This window comes from Gasterosteus aculeatus, chromosome 8, assembly GCF_964276395.1.
Source record: "Gasterosteus aculeatus chromosome 8, fGasAcu3.hap1.1, whole genome shotgun sequence".
In the NCBI taxonomy this organism is placed as follows: Eukaryota; Metazoa; Chordata; class Actinopteri; order Perciformes; family Gasterosteidae; genus Gasterosteus; species Gasterosteus aculeatus.
Window position 1 is genome coordinate 6829885 of NC_135695.1, and position 26202 is coordinate 6856086.

Below are 26202 nucleotides of genomic sequence, written 5' to 3' on the forward strand. Positions count from 1 at the left end.
TCCCCAATGAGAACAACATCTCCTACTTTAAGTGCTGTTGGAGTAGGAGTGTCCACTTTGTGAGCGGATTTCAAGTCCAATAGATAGTCTCTGCGCCAGCTGTTCCAAAAGCTGGTCAAAAGTCTCTGCTGGTATTTCCACCTTTTACCAAGCTCCTCACGGTTTGCTGTGAGCACCTGAGCTGGAGAAAGAAAAGTCTTTGGTGGCAAGGAAGTCAAGCGTTTACCAACCAGGAAGTGTGAAGGGGTAAGTGGCTGGGGCTCTAATACATCACTATGTACATACGACAGAGGCCTAGAATTCAACACTGCCTCAACCTCAGTAAGTACAGTTGTGAGTTCCTCAAAGCTCAAAGAGGCTTTTCCCAGTACCTTCTTTAAGCATGTTTTAACAGATCTCACAAGCCTTTCCCAGAAGCCCCCCCACCAGGCAGCCCGCTCAGCAATGAACTTCCAGGTGATCCCTTTCTCAGTAAAAAACTCTGTGAGCTTTGAACCTTTAATGTTTTGCCATAACTCCTTTAGATCTTTGTCTGCTCTTTTGAATGTCTTCGCATTATCAGAGTAGATGATCTTACATAGCCCTCGTCTTGCAATGAATCGCTTTAAGGCTAGTAGAAAGTTCTCTGTAGTCTGATCTGAAACCAACTCCAAATGTACTGCTCTCGTTACTGCACATGTAAACAGCGTGATGTATGCCTTTACTGGTTGCCCCTTAGATCTAACATACAAGGGTCCTGCAAAATCTACACCTGTAACTTCAAAAGGAGGTGACTCAGTTACTCTATCTCGAGGTAAAGGAGCGGTAATCTGCTTTGCTGCTTTAACCTTAAGTTTTCTGCAAATGTAACAACTTGAAACAATGCGTTTTACAAGCTGTCTCCCTCTCAAAATCCAGTAATGTTCTCTGAGTTGAATCAGTGTATCTCGTACACCAGAATGCATCACCTTTTCATGACATGAATGAACCAATAGCTCAGAGTACTTGTGATTTGTTGGTAGTACCCAGGGGTGCTGTTCTCTGAAACTAAAATCAGAGTGGTGTAGTCTTCCCCCAACACTTAGCAGACCATTTTCATCTAAGAATGGTTTCAAGTCTTTGATTTTAGAGTCTCTTTTCACATTTAGTTTTGACTTTAGCTGGGACATTTCAGAGCTAAAACAGCGCTCTTGCGTAGCCTTTACCCAGTACATTTCAGCTGCAATCAGCTCTTCTGAGGTTAACTCTCCCTGAACCCTTTGACAAGACCTTGTGTTAGTTACAAAGCGTTTTACCCATGCAGTGATTCTTAACACAGTCTTAAGCCTGCTGTACCTTTCTAAGTTCAACAGAGGTACCGTTTGTTCAGCGCTAGTGAATTGTACAACAGTCTGATACTTAGATTTCAGTTCAGTGTTTACCTCATTCACTACATTGTCATCATCAATGTCCAGCTCCCTTTCAGCTGTGGACAGTGAAGCTGGTCCGCTCCACCACAACTGGCTCTCAATAAGACTCTGTGCATGCTGACCTCGTGTAGGTAAGTCAGCAGGATTCATTTTACCAGCACAGTGGGACCACGTCTCCGGGTTTGTGAGCCCTTGTATTTCAGTCACTCTGTTGGCCACAAAGGGCTTCCACCGCTGGGCAGAGCTGCGGATCCAGTGAAGAGTGATCATCGAGTCCGTCCACATTTGAAGTTGGCTCTTCTCCATGTTCAGTGGTTTGAGAAAACTGTGTCCTAATCTTGCTCCAATAAGTGCACCCATAAGCTCCAGGCGAGGTAATGTCATTTTCTTTAGGGGTGCGACTCGCGACTTAGAGGCCACAAAGCTTGTAACAGTCTCTCCTTGTTTGTTTTTTCCTTGTAGATATGCCACAGCACTGTAAGCCTTTTCACTTGCGTCACAGTAGACATGCAACTTCACCGTGTGTGACTCTTGCTGGATCTCAATGTGGTACCACCTGGGAATAGCCATCAGGTGGAGCAGTGGTAGCTCCATACACCACTGTTCCCATTTTTCAGTCAAATCAATGGGTAATGGTTCATCCCAACTGAGCCCTCTCTCCCACATTTCTTGGAATAGGCACTTCACTCTGATAGTAAAGGGAGTGAGAAACCCAATGGGGTCAAATATGCGAGCCGATGTTTGTAGAACACTTCTCTTTGTGTTTTCTTTGTCCCGTAAAATGTCAATGAGTCCCTTTTGATCAAACACAAAATCATCTCTCTCTGGTCTCCAAACGAGTCCTAGCACTTTGAGCACGTTTCCACAGGACTCTGTATCTCCAGTCAACTCTACTCCAGTCTCCTTCCACATGGCTCTCAAGTCAGGTGAGTTGGTAACCCATTTGCAGAGGTCCATACCTGCCTGAGCGAGAATGTCTTTTGCTGTTGTTGTCACATGTAGAGCTTCCTGCACAGTAGGTGAGCTTGAAATAAAGTCATCTACATACAGAGAGTCACTGAGGATCTGTGCTGCCTTTGGTTGTTCTGTGTCAAATAGTTTGAGGTGTTTTCTGATGGTGGCAGCAAGCAGGAATGGGCTGGGAGACACTCCGAAAACCACTCTGTTCATTCTCAGGACACATACCTCATTCTTGCAGTCTTTGGTTGGGGGTCCATGCATCCACAGGAACCTAACAGCATCTTTATCTTTTTCTGCGAGGGAAATCTGAAGAAAAGCCTTGGTTATATCAGCAGTGAAGGCAATCTCATGCAACCTGAATGTGATGAGTACCTCTAGCAGGTTTGGGTTTAGATTAGGCCCTGTGTGCAAACAGTCATTGAGGGATGGGCTGTCTGCATCATGTGAGGACGCATCAAATACCACTCTCAGTTTAGTTGTGGCCTTGTCCTCTCTTACAACAGCGTGATGTGGCATGTAATATCTTACAGTCTCTTGGTTCCCTGTCACTGTTTTGTCCTCTAAAACCTCCTCACAGATCCCTTGCTGCAGGTAGTCCTGTATTACGTTGTTGTACCTGGCATACAAGGCTGCATCGGTTTTTAGTTTTCTCATAAGGCTCTCAAAACGTCTCTTTGCTACCTTAAAGTTGTCTGGAAGCTGGTCTTTGTCAGATCGCCATGGTAACTCCACTTGGTAGCGTCCATTTTCGAATGTAGTAGTCTGTTCAAAGCTTTGTAAAATGTCTGAGTCCTCTCGGCTCTCCGCCTGTTTGTTTACAATGCCCAGGGACTCGACCTCCCAGAATGCATGTAACTGTTTGGAAATCTGGGTCTCTTCAGTCAAACTTATGTGCATGCAAGTGGTTTCTGTAACGCTGGAGGTAGTCACTGGCCCCTGCAAAGCCCATCCAAAAATACTCTCAACTGCCACTAGTGAATTTGTGACCTTTTGGACCTTTCCAGTGACTGCTTGCCAGTAGTAGTCTGCTCCTATTAACACCTGCAACTCTTGATCGTTAGCACCTTCTAGTGGAAAGTCTGCAAGTTGAAGCCCTCTTTTCTTTATCTCTGCTTGAATGGGCTCGCTTGGGACCTTTATCACAGCACTGCACACCTGAGGAGTCTCTACAGCTTCAATCTCAAGTCTCTGTTCAGTGTTCCACATATTCTGGAGCTCAACTCTCACAACATTGCGTTTCTCTGTTACAGGAGAGGTGGAACCAAAAACATGGAGATTTAGTGTCTCTTGCCTTACAACTGGGAGTCCTAAGGCTCTGACGACGTTTCTGTGAATGAAACTTCGCTGGCTGCCTCCATCCAATAGACAGCGTGTTATCTTCCTCTCCTTTGGTCCTACAGTCCATGTCTTAACTGTCTGAAGTAGTACTGTGTTCTGAGTATTGGTCTTCACCTTTACAGGGCTTGTCAATGACGACAACACAGCTTCTGTATTTTCACTACTATTGGTAGTGTTAATATCTAGCTTGGCTTCAGACTGCTCACAAACTGACAAGTGGTGTTTCCGGTTGCATAGGCTGCACAAAACCTTTACTCTGCAGTATTTTGCAATGTGTTTTGGGCCTAAGCAGACATAACACCGTCCAAGTTTTCTCAGTTTATCCTTGCGTGCACTTACTGTATGGTCGGAACAGTTCTCTGGTTTGTGGTCGCTACTGTCACAATACACACAGGTCCGGGGCACGGCACTGGCGGTGTGCAAGGCGGTCGCTGACGGGACACTCCACTTTCTGGGTTTATCGCAGGCGTAGGATGGCTTACCCACATTCTTGTGTTGTGGGCTCGGATCCTTCGATGCATGGCCTGGTCTTGTAAGCTGAAGCGCTCGTTCTCTGCTTTGCACCTCATTTTGTAGAAACTGAATCAACTCTGGCACCTTCCATTCGTTGGTCGCGTTTGGTTGGCGGGTGTAGGCGAGTGCGATGTCCTCCGGAATGAGCTGCAGTAGCACTGGACAAAGCAGGCAGCCGTACGTGTCACTCTGGACTCCAAGTGACTCCAAACTGCGTATCTGGATCTCACATTCATCATACAAGTGCCTCAAAGCTGTAACATCGGAAGATCTTTTAACAGGGTTTAAGTTCAGTAATTTGGACATATGGGCACTTATCACAATGTCCTTTCTCCCAAAGCGGCTCTGGAGTAACTCTATTGCAGCATCGTAGTTGGCATCTGTCATTGTAAGCCCTGCAATAGTTCTAGCAGCTGCTCCAGTCAGGTAGGATCTGAGGTAAGTAAACTTGTCTGTCTTGCATAGTACCTCATTTCTGTGAATAGCTGTTTCATATTGTGACCAGAATTCCTGCCACTGGCTTATTTCACCATCGTACTTTGTTATCATTAGCTTAGGAAGTTTAACAGTTTGTCTGGACTGTGATGTAAATGAACCGCTGCTCCCATCGCTCACGCGCACTCTCGGGGTGTCTCTGATGGTTTCCTGATGCCCGATGGCGGTGGTGGCGCGAACCTTCCAAGTGAGAACGCGGTCCATGTAATCCAGTGTGCTTGAAATCTCCGTGTCCAGATCGTCCGTGGACGTCACATCTTCTATGCCCTTGTCCAAGTCCAATAAACTGTCCTCCTTCGATGATAAAACTGCCAGAAACTCGCGTAGTTTGTCAGTATCTGGTCTTTCCTTCCCCACCTCGTCCTCTAGGCGGGTTAACAGCCTCGTCGTAGCGGCGCGAATAGTCGCCCGCTTCCTTTTCAGCCGCTCGAGTCCCTCCGTCATGACGGCTGCTAAACCGAGCCGTTAGCTGTTCACTTCGTTCGAAAAAGTTCTTAAAGTCCTTACATCCCGGGTTTCGGCACCAAATGATACGTAGATACAGCTTCTATAATCATGACGGAGGCTCGGTAGTTTTACTGAACTTTGTTGTTCAGGTTTATTGAACAAAACACAGCGGCTAAATACAACTTTTTCTGATTTACATTTTTGTTAAGATGGCGTCATGAAAACTAGAACAGATCCTGTTTTCACCCTTCACAATAAAACACTTCCGTTTCTTCAAATTAAAACCACATGGCACCCTGCAATTTGGAAACACGACTGCACCCATGTTACAACCAACAATCAATGCCCAATGTCCAGAACTGCAAATAAGTCACAACAGCTTTTAGCCTTCCAGCCAAGCATGGACAAGTAGAGTTTTGGATAGATATATCGAAGTGTTTCTTTGTGTTTTTAATTTTAACCTCACTGTAGTTCCAGCCCTTCAGATGTCTCACTACTTTGCAGCTAATGGGAAGAAGTCAGATGGGTGGCTCGTTTTTCCTCTTTTTTTTTTAATTCTTTCGATTGGACTGTTTTTAGCTAATTACCTCCTGCCTGCACACGACAATCATCCACAGCAACACACTCCAGAGTTAGGTTTACTGCTTCATTTGCTTCCACTTGATTTTTGACTATATTGAGTTAATTACCTGCCAGTAAGCACGCGCACACCCACATGCCACCGCCCCCCCCCTTCTCCCTGCAGTGAGATCCAGCATGACTGGCTGCAGACAACAATTAGAGAGAGACCATGAAAAATGAAGTGTCTGCATGTGATCAGTGCACATTTGGAATGCACAGAGGGAAAACAAAGCACAACATCTGCCGAGGCTGCAGGCTACTAATTTCTGTAAAATAATTAGCCAGCGTGAAGAGGTCTCATTGTCAGTCTTTCTCTGTATTGCTTTTTTTGCAGATGAGAAGGGAGACTTGATTAAAGTGGAAATTAGAGCAGGAAAACTTACTCAATTTGTTTTGCCTTTTTAAAGACCGGTAATGTGGTTTTGAATGAGCATAAATGACGGAGGGGTGTGTTTATAGGCGTTAGCAGTTTGTCCTGCACATGTGAATAAATATTTCAGTTATGATGATCGTTCGCAGGAAAAAACTTTCCACAGAGGTCGGGGCCTGAAGGACAAAGTAAATATGCACTCGTACAAAAGAAGATTGGAATATTATTTTAGAAGGAGTGCATTAGGTCTGGGCAAATTTTTTACTAAAATTGATGTTTCTTGATGTCACACTGAACTTCACACGCTAACAAGCGTGTCGAAAGTGATGCACATTAGCATGCTGTGCTGGCAATAATGTAAAATCAGTCGTTATTTTGAAGTTGTATCTAGTAGTATTGAGACGGTTTCCTCTGTACCTGGCAAACAAAACAATATATATATTATTATTAATATTACACTATATATGTGAGGCCACATTCTCACTAAGCCTTTTTTTAACCAAACTAATTGATTTCCTCTACGGTTCGCTGTGCATTCACACAGACAAGACGTAAAGTGTCCCGCAATTGTACACATAAGTTCTTATGCTTGCTAATTATTGTCCCTTGGAGACGAACCATCGGCTGCACGTGTGTTTAAGCATTGAGACTCTGAGACGATCCAAACATGGTACAAAGACGCGCCTCGTCTGTGTTAAGACCCGTTATTTGCCGTTCAACTCCAACTGGCCCCACAGCTCTGTTTGTCCCCGTTGTTGCACTGCGATCACTGTTGTCCTACACACACACACACACCCCATCATACAGATACACATGCCCACGCATTTACCCTGCAGGAGCGTGGCGTTCTCGTGAGTCTGAATGCGGGTCGTCTCCCCGCGGGACTCTTTCTTTCTTCCTGTTTCTGTTTGTCCTCGCGCTGGATTTATCTCCCAGGCTCCTGCGCCAATCGGTAGCTTGTTTTGATTAACTTTCGGAAAGTGTCTTTGTGCTCACAAAGGTTTGTGTGTTTGTTTGTGTGGGTGTGTATGAGTCCGGCGGGTGAGATTTGGGAGTTGATGCAGGCTTTATTTACTCCCATAGTGCAGATAAAAGCTGAGCGGGGATGAAATGGGGCTTTGCTCTCTGGACCCCCACAGGCCTCTGCTTTGGTCTCGCCACGGTTTGCTCCAACAGAGCACTCTGCAAAAGCAGCCGTTTGAAAGCCGTTTCCCAGTGTTCACCCAAACAAAGTTCTGAGAGCCCAGCTGGTCTATGTGGACGTGTTCGGGGGCTGCGTTTGTCTGTCGGCAGCTTCCCCTCCATCCACAATATTTAAGTCCATGCAACATTGATTTTATTCAGTGAGGAGTCTGAGCATTGAATCGAGCAACGTCATCCATGAAGATGCACACTAGCTACTGTGCATCACATTGTCCACGACTCTCAGAAGATGGTGTCTGTGTCTAGAAGTTTACTGTGTGTGTGTGTGTGTGTGTGTGTGCGCGTGCGCATGTTAATTCTGCTACCCGGCGCAGGGTAAAACAATCTAAAACCCTCTTCTTTCTGTCTGCCGACACTTTGCTCTCTGTCCAAATCTTTGTTTTCTTTCCAGGTAATTGAACCTCAGAATGAGCACGAGGGAAAACAACGGGACACACTGCTTTCACACACACATTGGTCAAAATGTGGATACGCTTCCTATTGATCTCACACACAAGCCCCCACCTTGAATCCAAACTTAAGCTGACAGCTCTCAGTGGTTAGTGTCATATATTGGACTGTAGAGGGGAAACACACACACACACACACACACACACACACGCCCTTATCTCTGCCTCTCTTTGATAAGCGGACCACTGTGCCTTAGCCAATGATTGACAGGTGGACTGATTGCGTGCAGGGATTGATAAGTGAAGTCTAGTGAGGTGGAACTTCCTCCTGTCAGTCAGAACAGGGAGTCAAACATGTTGTAATTAAAGGGGATTTCATTGCCGTGTTTGTGTCTCCACCCTCGTTAGAACTAGTCTGTGTCGGTGTCATTCATACCACATCTACAGTAAACCAGTAAATTATACCAATACATGTAGGCCAAGTGATATATTGTGGAAAATGCATTAATTATGTTTTAGGTGCTGCTTCCAAGTGATGTGAGTTAATTTTCTTTAGTTCAGTCTGCGGCTGCCCCGGTCTGTCTTTCTTTCTTCAGCCTGACTTTGAAGACACTGACTGAAGCACGAACATGTTCCTGCTTTAAGCCCAAAGTCCCTTTTTTTAAAATGTCAATTGTTTAATGGGACATGTATTATGTTTCACAGGAAATGTGTCCTTGTGAGGTTTTAACTAGTGTAAGAGGTGTAACAAAGTGGACAATAACAATGGCAAAGACGCCCTCTCACCCTGGGAGTTCTGGGTAATAATTTTCTTATTTGCACTTTGAGCTGTTTGTGTGAGGGCGTGTTGGTATCTGGAAACATGAGACGAGGACACACACACATAGTTCTTGGTGTCATAAGGAGGTCTGACTCATCTCTCCCTTCAGCAGTTGTATCTCTGTGACGGCTTCTTCTCTGCGTCTGCTGAACGTACAGAGTTCTGAGCCGGCGTGTTTGTGTTTTATGTTCACGCTATTAATAGAGCTCATTATTTCTGTTTATTTACCTTTATTTTTGAAAATCTATTCTAGTTATATTCATGTTTTTGGTTTGTTGGCTTCATTTTTCCCAAACATGGGTGCAGGGAACAATTTTATAAACTAATCAATTACTTTCTTTATAATGTTCATTTATTGTGCCATCTGTGGAACTGTATATTTAGTCATGTTTTCTTCAAACGTGACTTAAAACAATACATTATTGATATTATTTGTTTGATCATTTGATACACAACATAAACATTGCTTTCCACCATGGAGAGATGGAAATGTGTTCCTTGCGATGACGCACCGGGTCATCGCTCCAAACCCAACATTGCGTGTATGGCCGCGTGTAAAAACATATGCAACATTAATGCAATCATTCCCAGAAAGGGGGGGGGGGGGGTCGATGAGAGCTCTGCAGCTTATCCGGAAATCTGCGTTACTTAGTTTCATTAGCTACCCCTGTTTTTTGTCTGGAAGGCGCACGCACTCAAGTGAATGACCGTTAATTAGCGGAGTGAGCTATGGCCTCGCTAATGGAGCGGGGCACCGCCGCTGTGTACGCAGGTGATGTATAGCTGTAGGTCTCATACAAACCAGCCGTCTCCTCCGGTCTCATTCCTAATGTTCAGCATCCATCACACTAACCGGGTTACGGCACTCACAAGGCTTCCTCCCTCTCTGTCTCCCCCTTTGCCTTCCCCCCTGATCAGGCTCGGGCCGGCCTGTCTTCTTGTTGTAGTCCTGGTTCCGCGGCGAGTCATTTTGAAGCCGCTGCTCCAGCGCTGGTCTCCGAGTCCAGCCACAGATCTGGGGTCAGCCAGATTGAGCAGATACGTGATGCCTATCGACCGCCTCAGTTTAGGAGAAGATCCCATTACTGCTTATATGCCTCGCCCGCTCCTTCCCTCTCCGTGTAATCTGGATCTTTCTTTTTTGTGTATCATGTTGCCAGGCATCCATCACTCTGCATTATTGATCTGTGCTGGAGGTCTGAGCCGTTAGAAGAAACGCCTGTCAGTGTGATTACGTGTGCGTTTTAGAGGAATAAAGAAAGTTGAACCCTTGGTGCTATCTTAACAAAAAGACTCTACGTTACAAGCGTCCGTTAATCTTTTTTTTGTTTTGGACAGCCTTAAAGATCTTTCATCTTCTTGCTCTCATCTACACCTGGTTTTAACATTGGATCTGTCAGTGGAAAAAAAGGCTTGACAAAATCTAGCTTTATTAATAAATAGATGAATTGTTTTGTCCTTGTAAAAATACTGTCTAAATTTTGGCTGTTTCCAGCTTCTCAAATGTAAAATCTGCTGCTATAGTCACATATCTTAACGAGTTGCTTATCCTCAGGTTTTGTACTGATGAAGCTTAAGCTAGATATGGACAGTTTTCCCCTTTTCTGTTTCTTAGTCAGCGGCATTTAAAAAATCTGCCATTTGCACTGTCACTGCAATCCCTCGATCGTGCTGTTACCTTATTCATCATTGGCCAGCAGTTGTTTTTCCAGCATCGTCACAGCAGGAGCCTCATTGTCTTACGCTCTGCAGCCATCCCGTCTTGCTGTGAGCTAATTTCACCAGATGAATAGTAAGTACCTGCTTTTGAGCACTGATTTGAATTCATGGCCTCCACCTTTCAGATAGGAGAATGAGCCACATTCAGTTCCAGCTGCAGCTCCCTCTAAATCGCCCACAAAAATCATCTTTGTTCAGAATACAGCTCGTTAATAGCACTTCGTAGTGCGCAGGCCACGTGGTCGATTATCCTCATCGGGAGAAGGTATCCAGTTACGGCTTGTAAATTGATGTCAGGTGGAAATGGACGACGGGTCATTGAGTCCAACTCCCTGCATTGTTTTGCCACAAAGACGTAGTTATTTGTCCCTTTGTGTCACATGTAGCTGCAGCCTAGAAATCCCTCTTTGGGAGATTCCGGAAGGGACTAAGATAAAGCTTCCTGCTCCAAGTCGCCCCCACAGCAAACAAACGGAAGTGCCCCAAATCCACAAGCAATCATTTAAAATGCCTTTTAAAGGACACACTCGAGGTAAAGTAATCTCTTGGGACTGTGAGTCTTGCTGTGACAAGTACCTGGTTAAGGGCAGAAGCGCGTCTTTGTTGTAAAATGTTTCCCAGAACAGCATCATCGCGTCTCACAAGTTCTTTGAATCACTCTATTTCTCTTTTTGGGGCTGGTGAGCACGCCCACCCAAATATCGCTTCTTTTTTTTGTGTGATCTGGGAACCTTCTCAACACCCTTTGTTGCTAGCAGCTCCTTTACACACGTGTGCTTATCCCGGCTGCGTGTGCAGGGACGATGCCCTGCAGGAGCGTATGGAAGGCAGAGGAGGAAATTGTAATTGGAGGCTTTGGCTCCAGCCTCACTGGGTTGAATCGGCATGTTTATAAAATGTTTCACCTCCTTTTTTTAGTTAACACAACTTTAATCAAACTCTAAATGCTAAATTTAACCTGATTTCAAATTTGAGATCAAAAAGATCTAAGCTCATGGAATTATTTCTTTCAAGATTAATTTATTAATCATCCCAGCTCTGCTTGTTGGACTAAGAGCAGCTTGTTGTATCCGCTTTTCTTTTAAAATATATTAGGCCAAATTACTCTTTTCCTTGAATGGAGTTAAGTCAAAAATAGTTTTGCTCATCTGATAGAAGTAAACGTTCCAAGAACAACACAAAGCTCGATTTGGGAACCAATGTGGTGATGACGACATGCCTGGGTTTGTTTCTTTTGGCGGCATTGAAAGTATGCAGAAATAGCATGCGTCCGAAGCATCCTTTATGTGAAGATTGACATAGATTTATGGATGTTTATTTGTGATGGACACCAAAGATAAGGATGTCCTCGAGATGTGTATGACATCAATATTTCTTTGAGGTCCATGTGCTCAAATTTGGTTGAATTACGACTCTGAGAAGAGTGAGAATTTAGCCTCTTGCGCCCTCTGCACCTCCCCTTCATTTCCCCCCCAAACTAGTCTGTTTAGCGTTTGTCCTGCAGAATGTGGATGTGTGTTGCAGATCGTATCCTGGCCTTTCCTCACAGTAAAAATGCCATCTGCAGCATTGAGTTGAATAACCCAGGAGCACACGTACCACACAAGTTTATTCCCCACCTTCGTCTTATTTTAATTGTGTTTTGGCACATGACAAAATAATTCACTTTATTTCATTTAATGGACAGCTACAGTCGTTACAATGGAAAAACCTTGAAATCTCACAAACCCACAGACTGCCAGGTTTAGTTGCGCTCTTAAAATCGAGCGATATAAAACCGTTCCTTGGCGTGCTGCTAGTGACTTGTTTGTGGTCTCGTTTCGGTTGTTGATGCGGTTTGTTTGCTTCTATTTTCTCCTCACGGTCACCCGTTTTCCTCTCCCACTCCCAACAGCAGAATCATTATTATAGGACTCGGAGCCAAATCGCATGAAAGAAATGTGAAAATGCAAACAGCGAGCCCCAAACAAGTCAGCATGTGGATGGCAAACCGCATTAATTCACCCAGAGAGTCAGATTCAAACCAACGACCTTTCCCAGAGACCTTTTCACAGCACTGGATTCACATGAAAAAGACTTGACTACAAAGAGACATGAATTCAAAATGCGTTTGCTGCTCTGGGGAAGGTGGGGGATAATGATTTAGATATGGAGAAAGTTCAAAGTAAGACTAACAACAGTAGACTTTCCCCTCAAAAGCTCCGCAAGAAACAAGCACGCTGGTTCGTCTTCCGGCCGTGAGCTTCCTCCTCCTGCCATTTCACGTTCCTGGCTCACAGGAGGGTGCCCCCACCGCTGCCCCCACCATCGCCTTGAGAGAACGAGGCAGGGAGAAGCCAGAGGCCGGGATATGGAGACGCAGAGGAAGGCTCACATCTCCATGCAGCGCAGGAGGGGTCATTATCGAGCGCTAAGTAACGAGTCCACGCTGTGTGCCTTTTACATCAGCCGGGGGGGGCGACAGGGGGGGAGGGTATATTGATTTCAGCCCCATCGATGCGTAACTCTTCTTTAAGCTGTTATTGCAAGCTGTCAAGTCTTTCGTTTTTTTTCTCTCAGCAATTTGCCGCAAACTTCCCGAAAATCACCTCCTGATGAAGAACGTTGCAGCGACTCGGCGGCATTGATTTTTGTGTAACGGGGGTTTCTACGTGTGAGCGTCAGCCACACATCTAATCGCTACAACAGCTATCATATCTGCGTATGAAAGTGCAGGCTGAAGGCAGCTGGAGAGCTTTTTTTAGTACGTTTTCTGTTGTTCAGTTTGTAGTCTGTCTGGTATTAAACAGGCTGAGGGAGCAGGTGAACGGTCCAAAGCATCTAAAGAGGTGGAGTTTATTAGATACAATTCCAATTTTTGGTCTCCTGTGTCCAGAGACATCTTGTTTTCAGGCCGCCCTACTCCTGTGAGTGTGATACCTCAGAAACACCGGGAGGTAAATCTTTAAAATTTAGGACAAGTATTCACCTGGACTCGGAGGGACGGGAGGTCGTCCCTCTTTGGATTTATGTCGTTAAAGGTCACTGGGACCTCACGGCTTCCCTGTTGTCATGGCCACTCACGCCTTGCGCAAGATTTGTTGGATTTTTGGCACCTGGACTTTAGGCTTTCTGGCCAGTGTGTATTATTACAAGATATTCACACTCACATTTGTTTTGGTTTCTACCACGACGCATATTGGCCTGTCATGGCCGTTGTGCCCCAGCTAGTCTCTAAATCCGTCTGCTGAGAGTTCAGTGCAGCTTTAGGAAGGTTTTCTGATTTGAGACTTGAGTCGTTTCGATTGAATGACAGTCAGTCATGCATACCGTCTCAGGTCGCAGTACAGACAGGTAACAATCCTATTTCAGCAGAAACCACCTTGACTGATGGATTTTTTTTTTTTTTTCTTGCTGCAAAAGCAGCGATGGGATGGGCTGCCGGACTGCGTCAGCAGGGGGTATGGAGGGATATGGGGTGGTGGGGGGTTGCTGTGCGGTTGCCCAATTGCAGCATGGGGCTCTAGTGTCGGGGAAGGGCTGATCGGACCGACTCCCTCCCGACAAGAAAAACACCAAACACACCTAACAAAAAACTCAAAACGTCCAAACAATAAACCCTCCAAAAATTCCAATATTCATTACATGTCATTTAACTGACGCTTTTATCCAAAGCGACTTAAAATAGGTGTATTCAACCATAGGGTACAAACTCAGAAGAACGAAAAACAAGAAAGTGCCATTTCCTCAAATAAGCTATAGATGAGTGGCGTTATAAGTACGATTTAAGTGCTACAATTTGTCTTTTAGTGGAGGTAGAGTCTGAAGAGGTGTGTCTTTAGTTTGCGGTGGAAGATGTGAAGGCTCTCTGCGGTCCTGGTGCCTTCAGAGAGCTCGTTCCCTCATTTCGGAGCAAGGACAGCAAAGAGTCGTGATCTAGTCGAGTGTTTTGCTCTCAGTGAGGGAGGAACGAGGAACTACTCTTCATTTCATTGCCACAACCTTATAGTAGTGTCCACTTTTCTGACTTATGTCTTGCCCATGAAATGAAAATAAAAATATAGCCCTGACTCCAGTGGAGCATTACACTGTTACCTCCTGCATCCCTCACCATTAGCATACAGACATTCAAACCCCGTCTTGCTCTGTTTGGGAGGAGATAATCCACTTCTGACCGTATCGCCCACATCTGGGATGACGGAGAGGAAATTGAATTGTCCGCCCTCCCCCCCCCTCCCACCGTGTGTCGACTTTCCTCCACATCTTTCCTTTGTGCCACTGAAAATCCTCGTTTCAAAAAACATTTGTGTGGGCGCTCTTTTTACCTATTGTTGGCTGCAGATGCCTCCGAAATACAGGGAACTTGTGACGGCCTGGTATTAAAAGTGCAAGATTTCACCCCCCACCCCCTCCCACAAATATTATAATACACAGGCTTCACAGTGTTGCTATCGTGAGACAACCTAAGTCTGCCCCCCCCCCCCCCCCCCCTCCCTCTCCCCACCTTTCTTCCGTGTGGAGACCCAGGAAGGAGAAGACGACATGCTGACTTGATGAACTCCACGGTGTAACTGGATGTGTGCCCACATCCCACTAAAGTGGGGGACCAAGCAGCAGCAGCAGGCGGCGGCGTCCTCTGCTTTCAACAAACAGCGTCATGTCCAAGGTGTTTTTATGTCCGCCAGCGTTACCAGAAGGTTAGGTCAGGTTCAAGCCCCTTTCCCTCGCACAGAAACGGAGGGGTGGTTGTTTTTTTCCAGTCTGAGCGACTTTGCCGCCAAGACGATGGCGAGAGTGAGTCTGAAGTCAATTAGTCTTTTCTCAGCATTATAAATAATCCTCACATTTTTTTTTAAGTTTTAAATTGAACATTTTCCCTGCAGAGGGTGGAGGGTGTCAACTTAAACGACTCACCAGCGATCATTGGTCCGGAGACTGTCGTGTGCATCCAGCAGTCCAAAACAAAGCCCTCTGTTGTTACGGAGGGAAGAACGGCCCGTCTGTCTGTAGGAACACTGCCTCACTTTCTAACAGGCTGCGCTGTTTGTTGTTACACAGGAAAAGTCTACACGCACACACACAGAGTGCATTGGCCGCCGCTAACACTGTTGCCAGCAATGTTTCGACCTGAGTTTGAACTCGTGCACGTTTTACACTCTGCATATCGTGAGTGTGAACTTTTCCGCCCGCCAGTTGGACAGTAAGTCAAAGTTGTGTTTGCCAGATAGCGATGAGCTTAATACAGTGTGCTGAACAAAGATTTGACTTGGCCAATGTCTAAAACCGCCTCTAGCAGCTCAGCCAGCGTGTGCATGTGTGTTCAGACGGACCGCACCAGACTTCCACTGCTCTATAGAGCTCTGCAAAGACTTCGGGGGGTGGGAGGCAGAAGAGATGCTCCTGCATCTCCACGACAAAGATTTCATGTCAGAAAAGTACTGTAGTGACGGTTAATGTCGGTGGCTGAAAGATGAGAATACTAAAGTGTCAATCTTTAATTCGTAATCTTTTTTTCATTATTACAAACCGTTATCACCACTGTTGGTTTCGTTGAACTGACTGCTGTGAGAGAGCTGAATAGTGGTTTGCTATATTCGCATTGGAAGCATAAAAGTGAGGAAAAGTCGAGGGTGAAGGGAAGACATGGAACACGGCATTAGTCTCTGTCTTCAAAGTGAGTCCTCTGCTTGTCTCTTTACCCTCTTGTTTTTGCCCCCTCTCCCCCTCTCTCCCTGATTCTTTCATCCGCCCTCCCTCTTTATCCCTGCGGAGAACTTGTTCAGCTTACACAGCATTTTCTTATCGACCGCCCCCCCCCCCCCCCACCCCCTCCAATGGAAAAAAAACCCTCCTCGCTCCCCTCCTCTCCTCTTATTTTCTCCCCTCGTCTTCTAGTAGGCTTTGATCTGGTGTGAGCTTCATCATCGGACGTGGCGCTTCTATCTCCTCGCCACTGAACGTGGGAGCGCAGCCCTCTCAACAAGGCTTCTGGAGGGGCACCGGGAGGCTCCGCCTGTCATTAAATGTCTTTCTTTGGGGTCAAAGCAAAACAACTTGACACTCAAAATGAGGTCGTAGAAGGACGTTGGAAAACAAACATCTAAGCATGCATTATGCATGATTTAACTAGCTTCACTAGGGGCGGGGCTTGTCGAGGTCTCAGTGAACTGACACACAGGAGTGCCCTTCCATCACCTTGAGTCCAGTTAAACTCAAAATGTTCAGCTCCTCATAGGGAGCTACAAAGTTCCGCTTTAAGTGATGACGTGAACTTATAGCTAATTCACTTTGACTTTGGTTATATTTCAAGGCACGAGAGAGATGTGAAGCATTTTGGTATGAAGTCCTTTTGGATAAATCACTCGGCTTCTTACGCAAGCGTCAAACAGAAGTCTCCCTCTTGTTCTTCTGTGGATATTCGGCTTCATTAAGTGCAGCGCAGCACTCGGTACTGCCTGGATGATAAAGAAGTGATTTGCGATGACTGAAGGCCAGAGCGACCTCCCTCTCCCGGCCCCCCTCCTTCCCCCACAACCCCCGCTGGCCTGTCTGGGGAGGCTGACATCTACGTTCAAACGTCAGCACAACGCACAGCCTGTCCGCATAATGCAGAAACATACACAGGCACAATAACAAGCCGGGTTGTTGCTCCGTTCGGTGTCTCTCAAGCTGTCTTTAATTGCCTCCTTCTCGTCTCCCTCAAGCACCTTTCCCTTGCTTGTCCATCTCTGCACTCGTCAGATGTTGTGTTCTTGTAACCGCTGGCGCTGCCACGAGCAGCCCAGACCGCATTTACCCGTATTGTTTGCCCCGGGTCAGTGGGTCTGAACACAAAGGGCGTTTGTCCAGACAGACAGACGGACGGACGGACGGACGGACGGTCTGATGGAGTCACACACACACAGGAGCTTAAACAACTTCTTATTCATGCTATTTTTCTATTTGCATGTGTGACTTCACTGTGATTGTGTGACGTGTTGGTGGATGTGAATCTGTGCCCTTGGTTCCTTGTCGATGGTTTTTAATTAAGTAACCAAACTGTAAATAAAAGGAGGGCCCAATGAAGACCAATTTGGAAAAAAAAACTACCTTTACATGAAAAATGTAATCATTTTTAATTAAAATATTTACTGGAAGCCCACCAGGTCAAAACATCACCGACTGCAGTCAGTGATGTTTTGCAATTTGCGTTGCAAAGGAGCGGAGCATTTTCAGTAAACACTCAAACACCCGCTCCGCCAGCCGAGACTCTGCAGATATTAGATCCCATCTCCAGCCTCTCTACCGGTCGGAGGTCGCTTGTTTCCATATCGTCATGCAGCACCGGCCGTAGCTGTGGAATGCAGGACGATATCATGCTGATCAAATCAATGTCAATAAATACTCCGACGACTGACTGTGTGCGAATGACAACTTCACCCAACAGCAGTTTGACTCAGAACTTTCAGCAAGCGCCACAATGAATCATGGGATGTCTTTGGGCATGTTTGTCTACTTCTATTTAGCTTTGGCCTTCGGGAAGGAATTTTTATTTGTAGATTTAATTTGAAACGAAAGGAATACTCCTTTAATTGATTAAAACGTGAATTTGGTTAAAAGCAGATGTTCTTATGTGTCTATTTAGCATAAATGTTTTGCAGTTTCACAATTTATAGTTTGCTATGTTTTGGAACATGAAGCTGGTCTTGAGTTCTGTTTAAATTACGCTTTTGATTTAAAATGTTGGTGCCATCATTAGAGGACTTTTTTTTCTCCTCCACTCTGAACCAGTTGGAAATGTGACGTGTACATGTATGTTATGTGTAAGGTTCCATCCTCCACTATGTCGTGTAAAGACCTGCAGAAGCTAACTGGCTCCCTGGTTTTCACAGGGCTCAACAAGCCCGACGCTGTCAGCTAAAATCAGACCTGACGCTGTCTGAGTGCCCAGTGCTCCTCTGGTCGGACGACGAGGGCGCAGGAGGGGGGTCAAAAAAATACAATTTATTTATTTTTTTGCGACACGGAAAAGATTTAGAGACTGAAAGAGAGAGAAAATGCTGCTGTGGGCAATTCTTCGCCATTGACGGGGAGAGCCGGGGCCACCGCTTCAATTAACCTCCAATACGGCGCAGACATAAAGCAGCACCAACAGGCTTTTGGTTTAATTGGTTGTGTGCGAAGCAGAGAAGAAAACATCCTTTCTTATCTCCATCCCCGTCTCCCAACATCGCTGCTTACCCCCATTTTATCTTCTCTTTTGTTTCTCGTGTCTTTTTTTTTTTTTTCTTCTCTTATCTGAACCAGGTGTTTACTTTGCCTGAACCTACCCGCCCGCCTTTTACACCGTTAACCACACTTTTGTAAAGTGAACCGCTTCACACCGTTCGCCAAGTGTGAAACCAAAGGCGTCCTTCCACGTCGGCTTGGTGATGCCGGACTCTTCTGCCCGAGCGGCGACGTGTGTTCGAGTCTTTTGTAAATAAACGCTTGATGAATCTCCCTCCGTGACACAAAGCCTCGCTGTTGCACTGGGTGAGATGTTCCTTCATCACCAGGAACACACACGCTGTGGTTTACTTTGACTCGGGGCAACATGCAGTCCTGCTGCCACAATCACTCACCAAGGCACCAAATGTGGATTCATCCGCTGCGGAAAGGTCTTCTGTTTGTTCAATTAAAGCTACAGTGACCAGCTGTTTTACATCACTGAGCATTTTTAATTACATAATAAATATATACATTTGTTTCTGTAGACGTACGTCTAATGCGCAGAGTAGGTAGGGAGGTTCCTGTAAATAAGTGTAATACTCAAGATGTTCTCACACGATCAAATAAAGTTTGCGAAGATGTATTTCGGAGGCGATAAAACTCAGCCGTGTGTGTGTGTGTGTGTGTGTGTGTGTGTGTGTGTGTGTGTGTGTGTGTGTGTGTGTGTGTGTGTGTGTCGGTGGACACACTCCCTCAGTAAGCCGGTGTCAGACTCATTGTGGCTGTGTGAACATTCCTCTCTGTGGCCCCCTTTGGCCTTTGCTCTCATTAACAAGGAGGCTCTGACCAGGAGCTGGGGGGCCGACGGAGAGGGACGGGCCTCACACTGTTTCACCAACACCACTTTGGGTCTGGTTTCTGCTCACAAAGAAAGGTGGGGGCAGATGCCGACCCGTGCATAGACGCACAGTACGTTGAGTTCATGCTGTACCGCCGCGCTTACCGTCGCTAAGCAACCAGAACCGGAGCGTTGTGACGACAATTATAATGACGTTGAATTTAGCGGGAAGCCTCGTCACGTAAAACAATCAATCAAAACCAAGGTAAGAGGGTCTGCAGCTATCTGAATCCCTCACAGGAGCTTTACTGCTCCATTTGCTTTACGGATATTTAAGGAGAAAATTCGGCATAATTTGTCGTTCCTTGTCACGTGACAGGTGGTCCTGCAGTTACTTTACTTTTCTAAAAATAGGCGCTTGGGAACGCTTGGTGTTGCTCCCACTCTGGCTTATCCGACCAGACGCAGAGCGCAACGTGGTGATTGGTCCACTTGGTACCATCGTGCTGTTCCCTCTCCAACTCCCTATAAGATCCGCTCACTGTCAATTCAATACAGGAAGCTCACCCCCAACTATGATGATGGAGGCGTCGTAGCAGAGCGGCATATAGGCTCTTCATAGAGGCCAAGAAAGCTTAATCCTTGAGGTCCAATTCAAGCAGGGTCTGCTCCACAAGAGCCACAGATTGAACGCACAACATAATTCCCTCGCAAGTAATGTGTTACAGCTAAACGGCTTCCACTGCTGGAGAAGGGCTGGTGCTTTTCTCGGTTGTTCAACCCACCCACCGCTCCTCATCAACAAATCTCCCCTCCTGATGAGTCATCGCTCCATGGCTCTCTGCGGAGCGTAGGAGGACACCAGCCACTCTGCCTTCTCTTTCCTCTCCACCCTCAATGTCGTTTTTTTTTTTTTTGTGCCTCTTTTTTTCCCTCCTGTCCCCTCCTTCTTTGCAGAGGAGACCAGTTAAAAATAGTGTCCTGCGTAGTTTTCCACATGGGCTGTTATGTATTTTATGTCATCCTGTCCTCAAGCGGATGGAACGACATTCAAGTGTGAGATTTTCTCATGCTATAATAATAATACAAATTGTCCCAAAATGGTGAAACAGTGATTTTGCCTGTTTTAAACACAGCCAAAAGTATGCGGGCGGTGCTGTCCAAGCTCCAAGCTTTATGTTTCATCTGGCCCTGGTTTTTAGCTCTTTCTTCCAACAAAGAATCTCTTTGCTGCGGCATACAATGGTGTCTTAGATGCCGCTGTGCTTCCAAGTCGGACTCACTTGGTGTCCCATGTGCCTGTGCACAAAGCCAACTCGGAAACAGTTTTTCCAGTTTGACTTGGCCGCACTAAGCCCCGACCTCAACCCCATCCGACCCCTTCTGGATGAACTGGAACAGGGACTCTGAGCCCGACTTCACCACACGACGGCCCTCGTGTTTAAATCTCTGCAGCCGGCTTGCAAAAAATCAGAAAGAGCGATGAGAGTGCCCACCGCTTGACCGCGTCCTCACATTTGAGTCGCTGAATGATGAATAAGAAAAGCGCCCCCGTCCGTGTTTGAACTCATCCTGTTTACTAAGTAATCAGCTGGAGCCGCCGATCAGTACGCTCATGATTAATTCACAGCCGTACACAAAACCCGAGCCGCAGATTGCTGCGTCCGTGTGGCACACCCTCTTGTTTTGATCGGAGGGAGCGAGGCTGTGGAGGCGCATGATGGAGAGAGAGGGGGGGGGGGTTGATGGAGGCGGAGCGCTCAAAGCCCCTTCATTCATTGAGAGAGTAGTCTCTGTCGTCTGCTCACGCCTCTGCAGAGAGGGAGAGAGCTAAGGAGGGAGAGCGATTGGTGAAAGAAGCGGGGGGAGGAGTCGGAGCACGTGAGCACACTGACACATCGGAGAGAGCCGAGGAACGCAAACAACAGAAGCCACGGACGGATGTGGAGAGCAGGAGAAGAGGAAGGAAGGGATCTGCTGCGGGGGGGTGGAGGGAGGGCACATCTGCACTTTCTCGTTGAGGGAGGCAACGACTCGTCTTCCTTCTCCAGCACCAGAGTTCGGAGATGCAGAGGGGGACGGCGCAGAAGAAGAGATGACCTGCGTGTGTGACGCGCTTGCATGTGGAGACGGCCGTTTGTGTGTGTGTAGTGTGTGTGTAGTGTGTGTGTGTGAGCGTGTGCCGGAGTCCCTGAGCTACCGCCGGCTTTAACCAGATGGAATCTGGCCCGGCCGGTTGGCATGGAGATGGATGCAAGGTGCCTCGTCGCCAAGTGGAGCGGTGCTAGCAAACAAACAACCTCTTGTTTTCTGTCCGCTTTCACTAACTAACGACAGACGAGTCCAGCAGCTCAAAGTATATTATTATTATTATTATTGGACTTTTTTTCTTTTTCAACTTGTCCCATACAGAAAAAAACCTTTTTGTCCCTAAACTGGACTCCTTCCCCAACCCACACACTCCTGACCGACAGCCCGCCGCCGGTCCAAAGAGGCTCTTGAGAGGCCGGCCGGCTCCCCGCGTGTGTTCCTGCATTCTGGGATCTCTTGCGGGACAGCTCGGCCAAGCTGGAGGGCTCCAAGCTGGTGCCCTCCCCATTTATGTTTTTGCCTCCCCTCAGTCCTCTCCTCCCCTCCCACCTTCCATTCCCCTGAGGCCCCATTGTCATCATTAATTTCTATCTCGAGTCACCCATGAATAATGGAGGCAGCGGAGTCCTAGTGCCTTAAAGGGTGGGAGGCGGACGGAAGAGGACAAGAGAACAGAAGGTTGGAAAACAGCTGAAGAAAGCAGAGAGCCGAGCGCTGGTCTCTCTCTCTCTCTCTCTCTCTCTCTCTCTCTCTCTCTCGCTGCACGAGAGCGAGGCGAAGGGGTGTGTCCACTGCCTAAACGGATGAATGGAAGAGCGGCGGACGGAGGCCGAGCTGAGGAAGGACACGTGCTCCGACGACGAGGGAGAGGAAAGGACGGTCCTTAGCCTCGCGGCACCTTGCTCCACCACCAGCTCGAGCACGGAGAGCTAAAGGGGTTGATGCTTTGACCCACAGCTAAAGACAAGAAGACCGCCACACTTTCCGCTGCCGTTAATCCTTCTAAATCCTTCTCTGTGCTGTCTTCTCGTTTCTTCTCTTAGCCAAACGGATTATCCCTTGAAGCCTCAGGTTGGACATTTTTGATCAACTTTAATTAGAAACTATCACTGGTTTTGACACCACTTCAGTGCACGTGCATGTTCTTCAAAGAACCAGTGCAGGTCTTTTAAAGCAAAGACTCGTGTGAGGAGAGAACCCCGCTTGTGGAGCTTTTACCGATCTGGAAAATAAGCCGAGTGGAATGTTTTGAACCGAGGGCCGCATCTTAGATCCAGGCAACTTGCTCGGCAACTCAAAACGCCTTTTTGTTGACATTTTGGTGGCCGTTGATGGACAAAGAAGAGGAGGGGGGTCCTTATGTAGCGTTCCTCCTTGTGCACAGACCTCCTGGAAAGTGCCTGAACTTTGTAGCCTTGTAAAAGAAGAGAACCAAAAAGGGAGAGACACCCGAGCTCTCTCAATCATGGATGACTCGAGTATTTTGAGGCGCAGGGGACTCCAGGTAAGAAGCAGTTTGTTCAAGAGTGGAGCTCTTTCGTTCTCAGGGTTCAAAGGTCAGACGTTAAGGTTGGCGCGTTGAATGCAGCGCCACAGAATGCAGGCCGCAAAAATGCGCAACGAGAGTGTCGTACACACGCTGAGGTTTTGCGCAACAGCTTCATTGTTAAAATGCACGCTTGTTCTCTATAATATCTCCAACCACTGATATGATAGAAAGCACACCAGCATTCTTAACACGCACGCACACAGACACACACGCACGTAGGAAGACCCACTCTGAAGTCTGCATTAAGACACTGACCTTCTAACATCTTTTAGCTCATTAGCATATCATCGTTTTAAAACATTTTAGATGAACACTGAGTTTCCACCTTTGAGTCATCAATGGTTGCATTGGGATGCTTGAAGAGCATTTTCACCTCGCCTTGTCTTGAGCTCTTCACCAGACATATTCAACATATGCATGATAATCCTATTAGTCATTTAATAAGTAGTATTTGTTCTGCGTTCTTTGCTTAACTGAATTCCTTTGGCTTATGGACGGCTGGTATGACAAAACAACTGATATAAAGTCCTCTTGGGTTTTGTTAACTTCTGAGGCTTATTAACCATTTCACGTGATTTATTTTACACATTATCAGCACATTAATGAACGCAAAGACTTTTAAAATATGCTTGTTTGGAGTGACACACAGTAATGCTATTTTATGATGCAGTACCTCAAAGCACATTTCAAGCCTTTATGGAAATCTGTATCTTCATCAAAGACCATATCAAAGAAATCTAAACAGTGGAAAAAATATATATTCAATGCACCAACTAAAACAAGCAAAAGCCTTAAAATGGTATGAAAGGTAATATTTGAAGGGAAATATGAGAGAAAATGTATTTATCAACTTCGCACTCTGTCAGTCTCTGCGTCGTCCCAGTTCTGTGATCGCAGGGTGTCGGAACCACTTCAACCCTCTCACCTCCACCCACTGAGCGAGGGTGGGGAGAGTTTTGTGGGCTTCAGTCAGTTTTTAGCACTCTGCCTCAGATAACCTCTTTCCCATCGGCCCCTCCCGAAGACTCTGAGACCGCTGAGAACCTCTGCCAACCTCTGTTCTACATCCAGTGGTGAGAATTAAAGCTTTGTGACAATTTCGGCCTCGAATGAGGACACCGGGCCGGTAACCATGACCTGGATTTGCTGAGGTTTGTAGGACTTCCCGGCCCCTGTTCTATCTCGGGCTTTAATTTCCACATGCAGTTTTTCAGTGTGATAGTTTTCCAGTTACCTTACTTCACACAAAATACTGTTTCCACTTTTGGGGATTTTCAAGGTCTTATCATATTTAACTCTGAAGTAACCGATTTAGAAAGAATACCGTGCGCTCCTGGAATTGATCCGCGGACTCTTGACTCAGCCGTGTGTGTTTTGAAATAGACTGTTTAATAAATAAGAAACAACCTAAATTAATTCAGTACATTTTTTTTAAACACCAGTTCATATATGATGTTGCATCAAGATGTATATCCAAAGTTGGGGGAAAATTAATTGGGGCAGTCATGCTAGTGGTGTTGCAAGAGATGAAAATCCCATCTTCTGTGTTAGTAAAAGCGTTTTATTCCCCTGACGTTTATACATTCATGATGACTAAACTATTTGTTGATTTAAGCAAAACATCTGTAAAACTGAGTTTGAGAATCCCTCGACAATATGTAAATTAAAAGATGCATCACTTAACTGTCCAATGGGAAGAAAATGGAGAAAGCGATGAGGCCCAGAACGGACCCTTGAGATGTCGCGTGTTTGGTTGATGCAGCTTTGGAAACAGCTGCAGGTGTTTTACAGTTGAGGTGGAATCACAAACTCCCATCACAAAGGGGTTCAATAGTCTTATTTTTATTTAGCCTTTCAGGAGTGAAGCAATCTGATTCACACATCTTAACAGGCTTTTAGAATTGATCATTGTTTATTTATATATATATGTATATATATATATATATATATATATATATATATATATATATATATATATATATTATTCTTCAAATGCAATCTCTCAAAGTACTTTGTAGTTTATGATGGAAAGCAACTTGGTCAGTCTTATTTTGTTGTATGAAATATGAGGCACAACTGCAATGTTTTTGTATACGGATGGTTCCTCTCCCTGGGCCCACTGTTTGTTATGAGGGCTTTCCTCTGGCCCGTGTTGCTGCTGTAAATTGTCTTTTGTGGCTGGATGCCCACAGTTGGCTACCAATACAGTCAGCTGGACGCATTCAGACCATCAACGGCCTGCAGTGCTGAATTCAACCTGGCTAACCAGTGGTAGGTGTGAAATAAGTTTTGTCCGTGGGTGGCGGTGCAGGAAATTTAATTGGGTCAGTGAAATCCAAAAGCTTCGTCCCCTGGCGAGCAGGTATGTGTCTATGAAATACCATGGCCTTTTGAATTATATGTCAGGCTTACAAGTGGAAATTATGGCCCTCGGGTCAAGTGGTCAACCAAATATCCTCTGGAGTCCATACACGTCAGGTGCAGCGGTCATAGAGATCAGACTATTAGTTGGCAAGATGAATTACTATGCATCAAAGTGTTGGTGAAACGGACAGTTAAGCACGCTGATGGCACTAAAGGGAAGGTCACCAAGAGTGGCAGCATTCAGCCCCTGGAGCTCATGAAAATACATGAAGGCATTGTAGCCAGTGGTTGGAGACGCACAATAAATCCATTAGCTGAGTGATAGAAAATTTGGGAATCAATTAAGTATTTCATCAAATGGGCTCAATCCTCTCTATGATCTTTTGAAGCATCTCTCATCTCTGCAACATGAACATAACCTGAATACATTAACTACATCCGTACACAACTAAGATAAAACGGGAGATTATTAGATTTAAGAAACTAAAACAAATATGGTAATGGAACGGTATTATTCATAACATTCTTGCGACATACTAGTCGTTTCTGCGCTAACACATTATTATTATTAACTTGATGTATTTAATTGATCAATAGGTAACAATAGTTGAATAGATAATAGTTGAATTGTTAGATAGTATATATGAATTGGTTGCAATGCCAGGTGAGACATGTGGCTTTGGACCAATCAGACTCGCCCTTTAACCATGGAAACCCACACTGTTGACCTGGGGACTGAGGAGGGGTTTGTTGTCATTGCGTGTCCTTGGAGTGCCGTTGGGTAGCTCTGCCTCTAATTAGCATCCTGGTCAGATAGCATATAGCCTGAGGTCAGAGGTCAGTGGTCCATCAGGGCCCTTATCAGGCTGCTCTAATGGACTAATGGTGATATGGTGCATGTAGGGCAGCGCAGTGTTCAGAGAGCAAA

The 26202-nt window shown here is 45.9% G+C and overlaps 1 protein-coding gene across 11 annotated transcripts in view; it reads left to right on the forward strand.

Annotated features, from left to right (window-relative positions):
• The window catches only part of mast2 (microtubule associated serine/threonine kinase 2), a 117564-nt gene that overhangs the window by 25923 nt on the left and 65439 nt on the right, over window positions 1-26202 (forward strand). For 3 of the 11 annotated variants that reach the window (XM_078107914.1, XM_078107918.1, XM_078107921.1), the window contains exon 1: window positions 21090-22865. The exons of 7 other annotated variants lie outside the window; for them this stretch is intronic. In XM_078107914.1, coding sequence (XP_077964040.1) covers window positions 22827-22865 — 39 coding nt within the window. In that variant the 5' untranslated portion in view covers window positions 21090-22826. Of the gene's footprint in view, window positions 1-21087; window positions 22866-26202 lie in introns of those variants that run through there. One more of the 11 variants, XM_078107922.1, reaches the window with a different exon arrangement.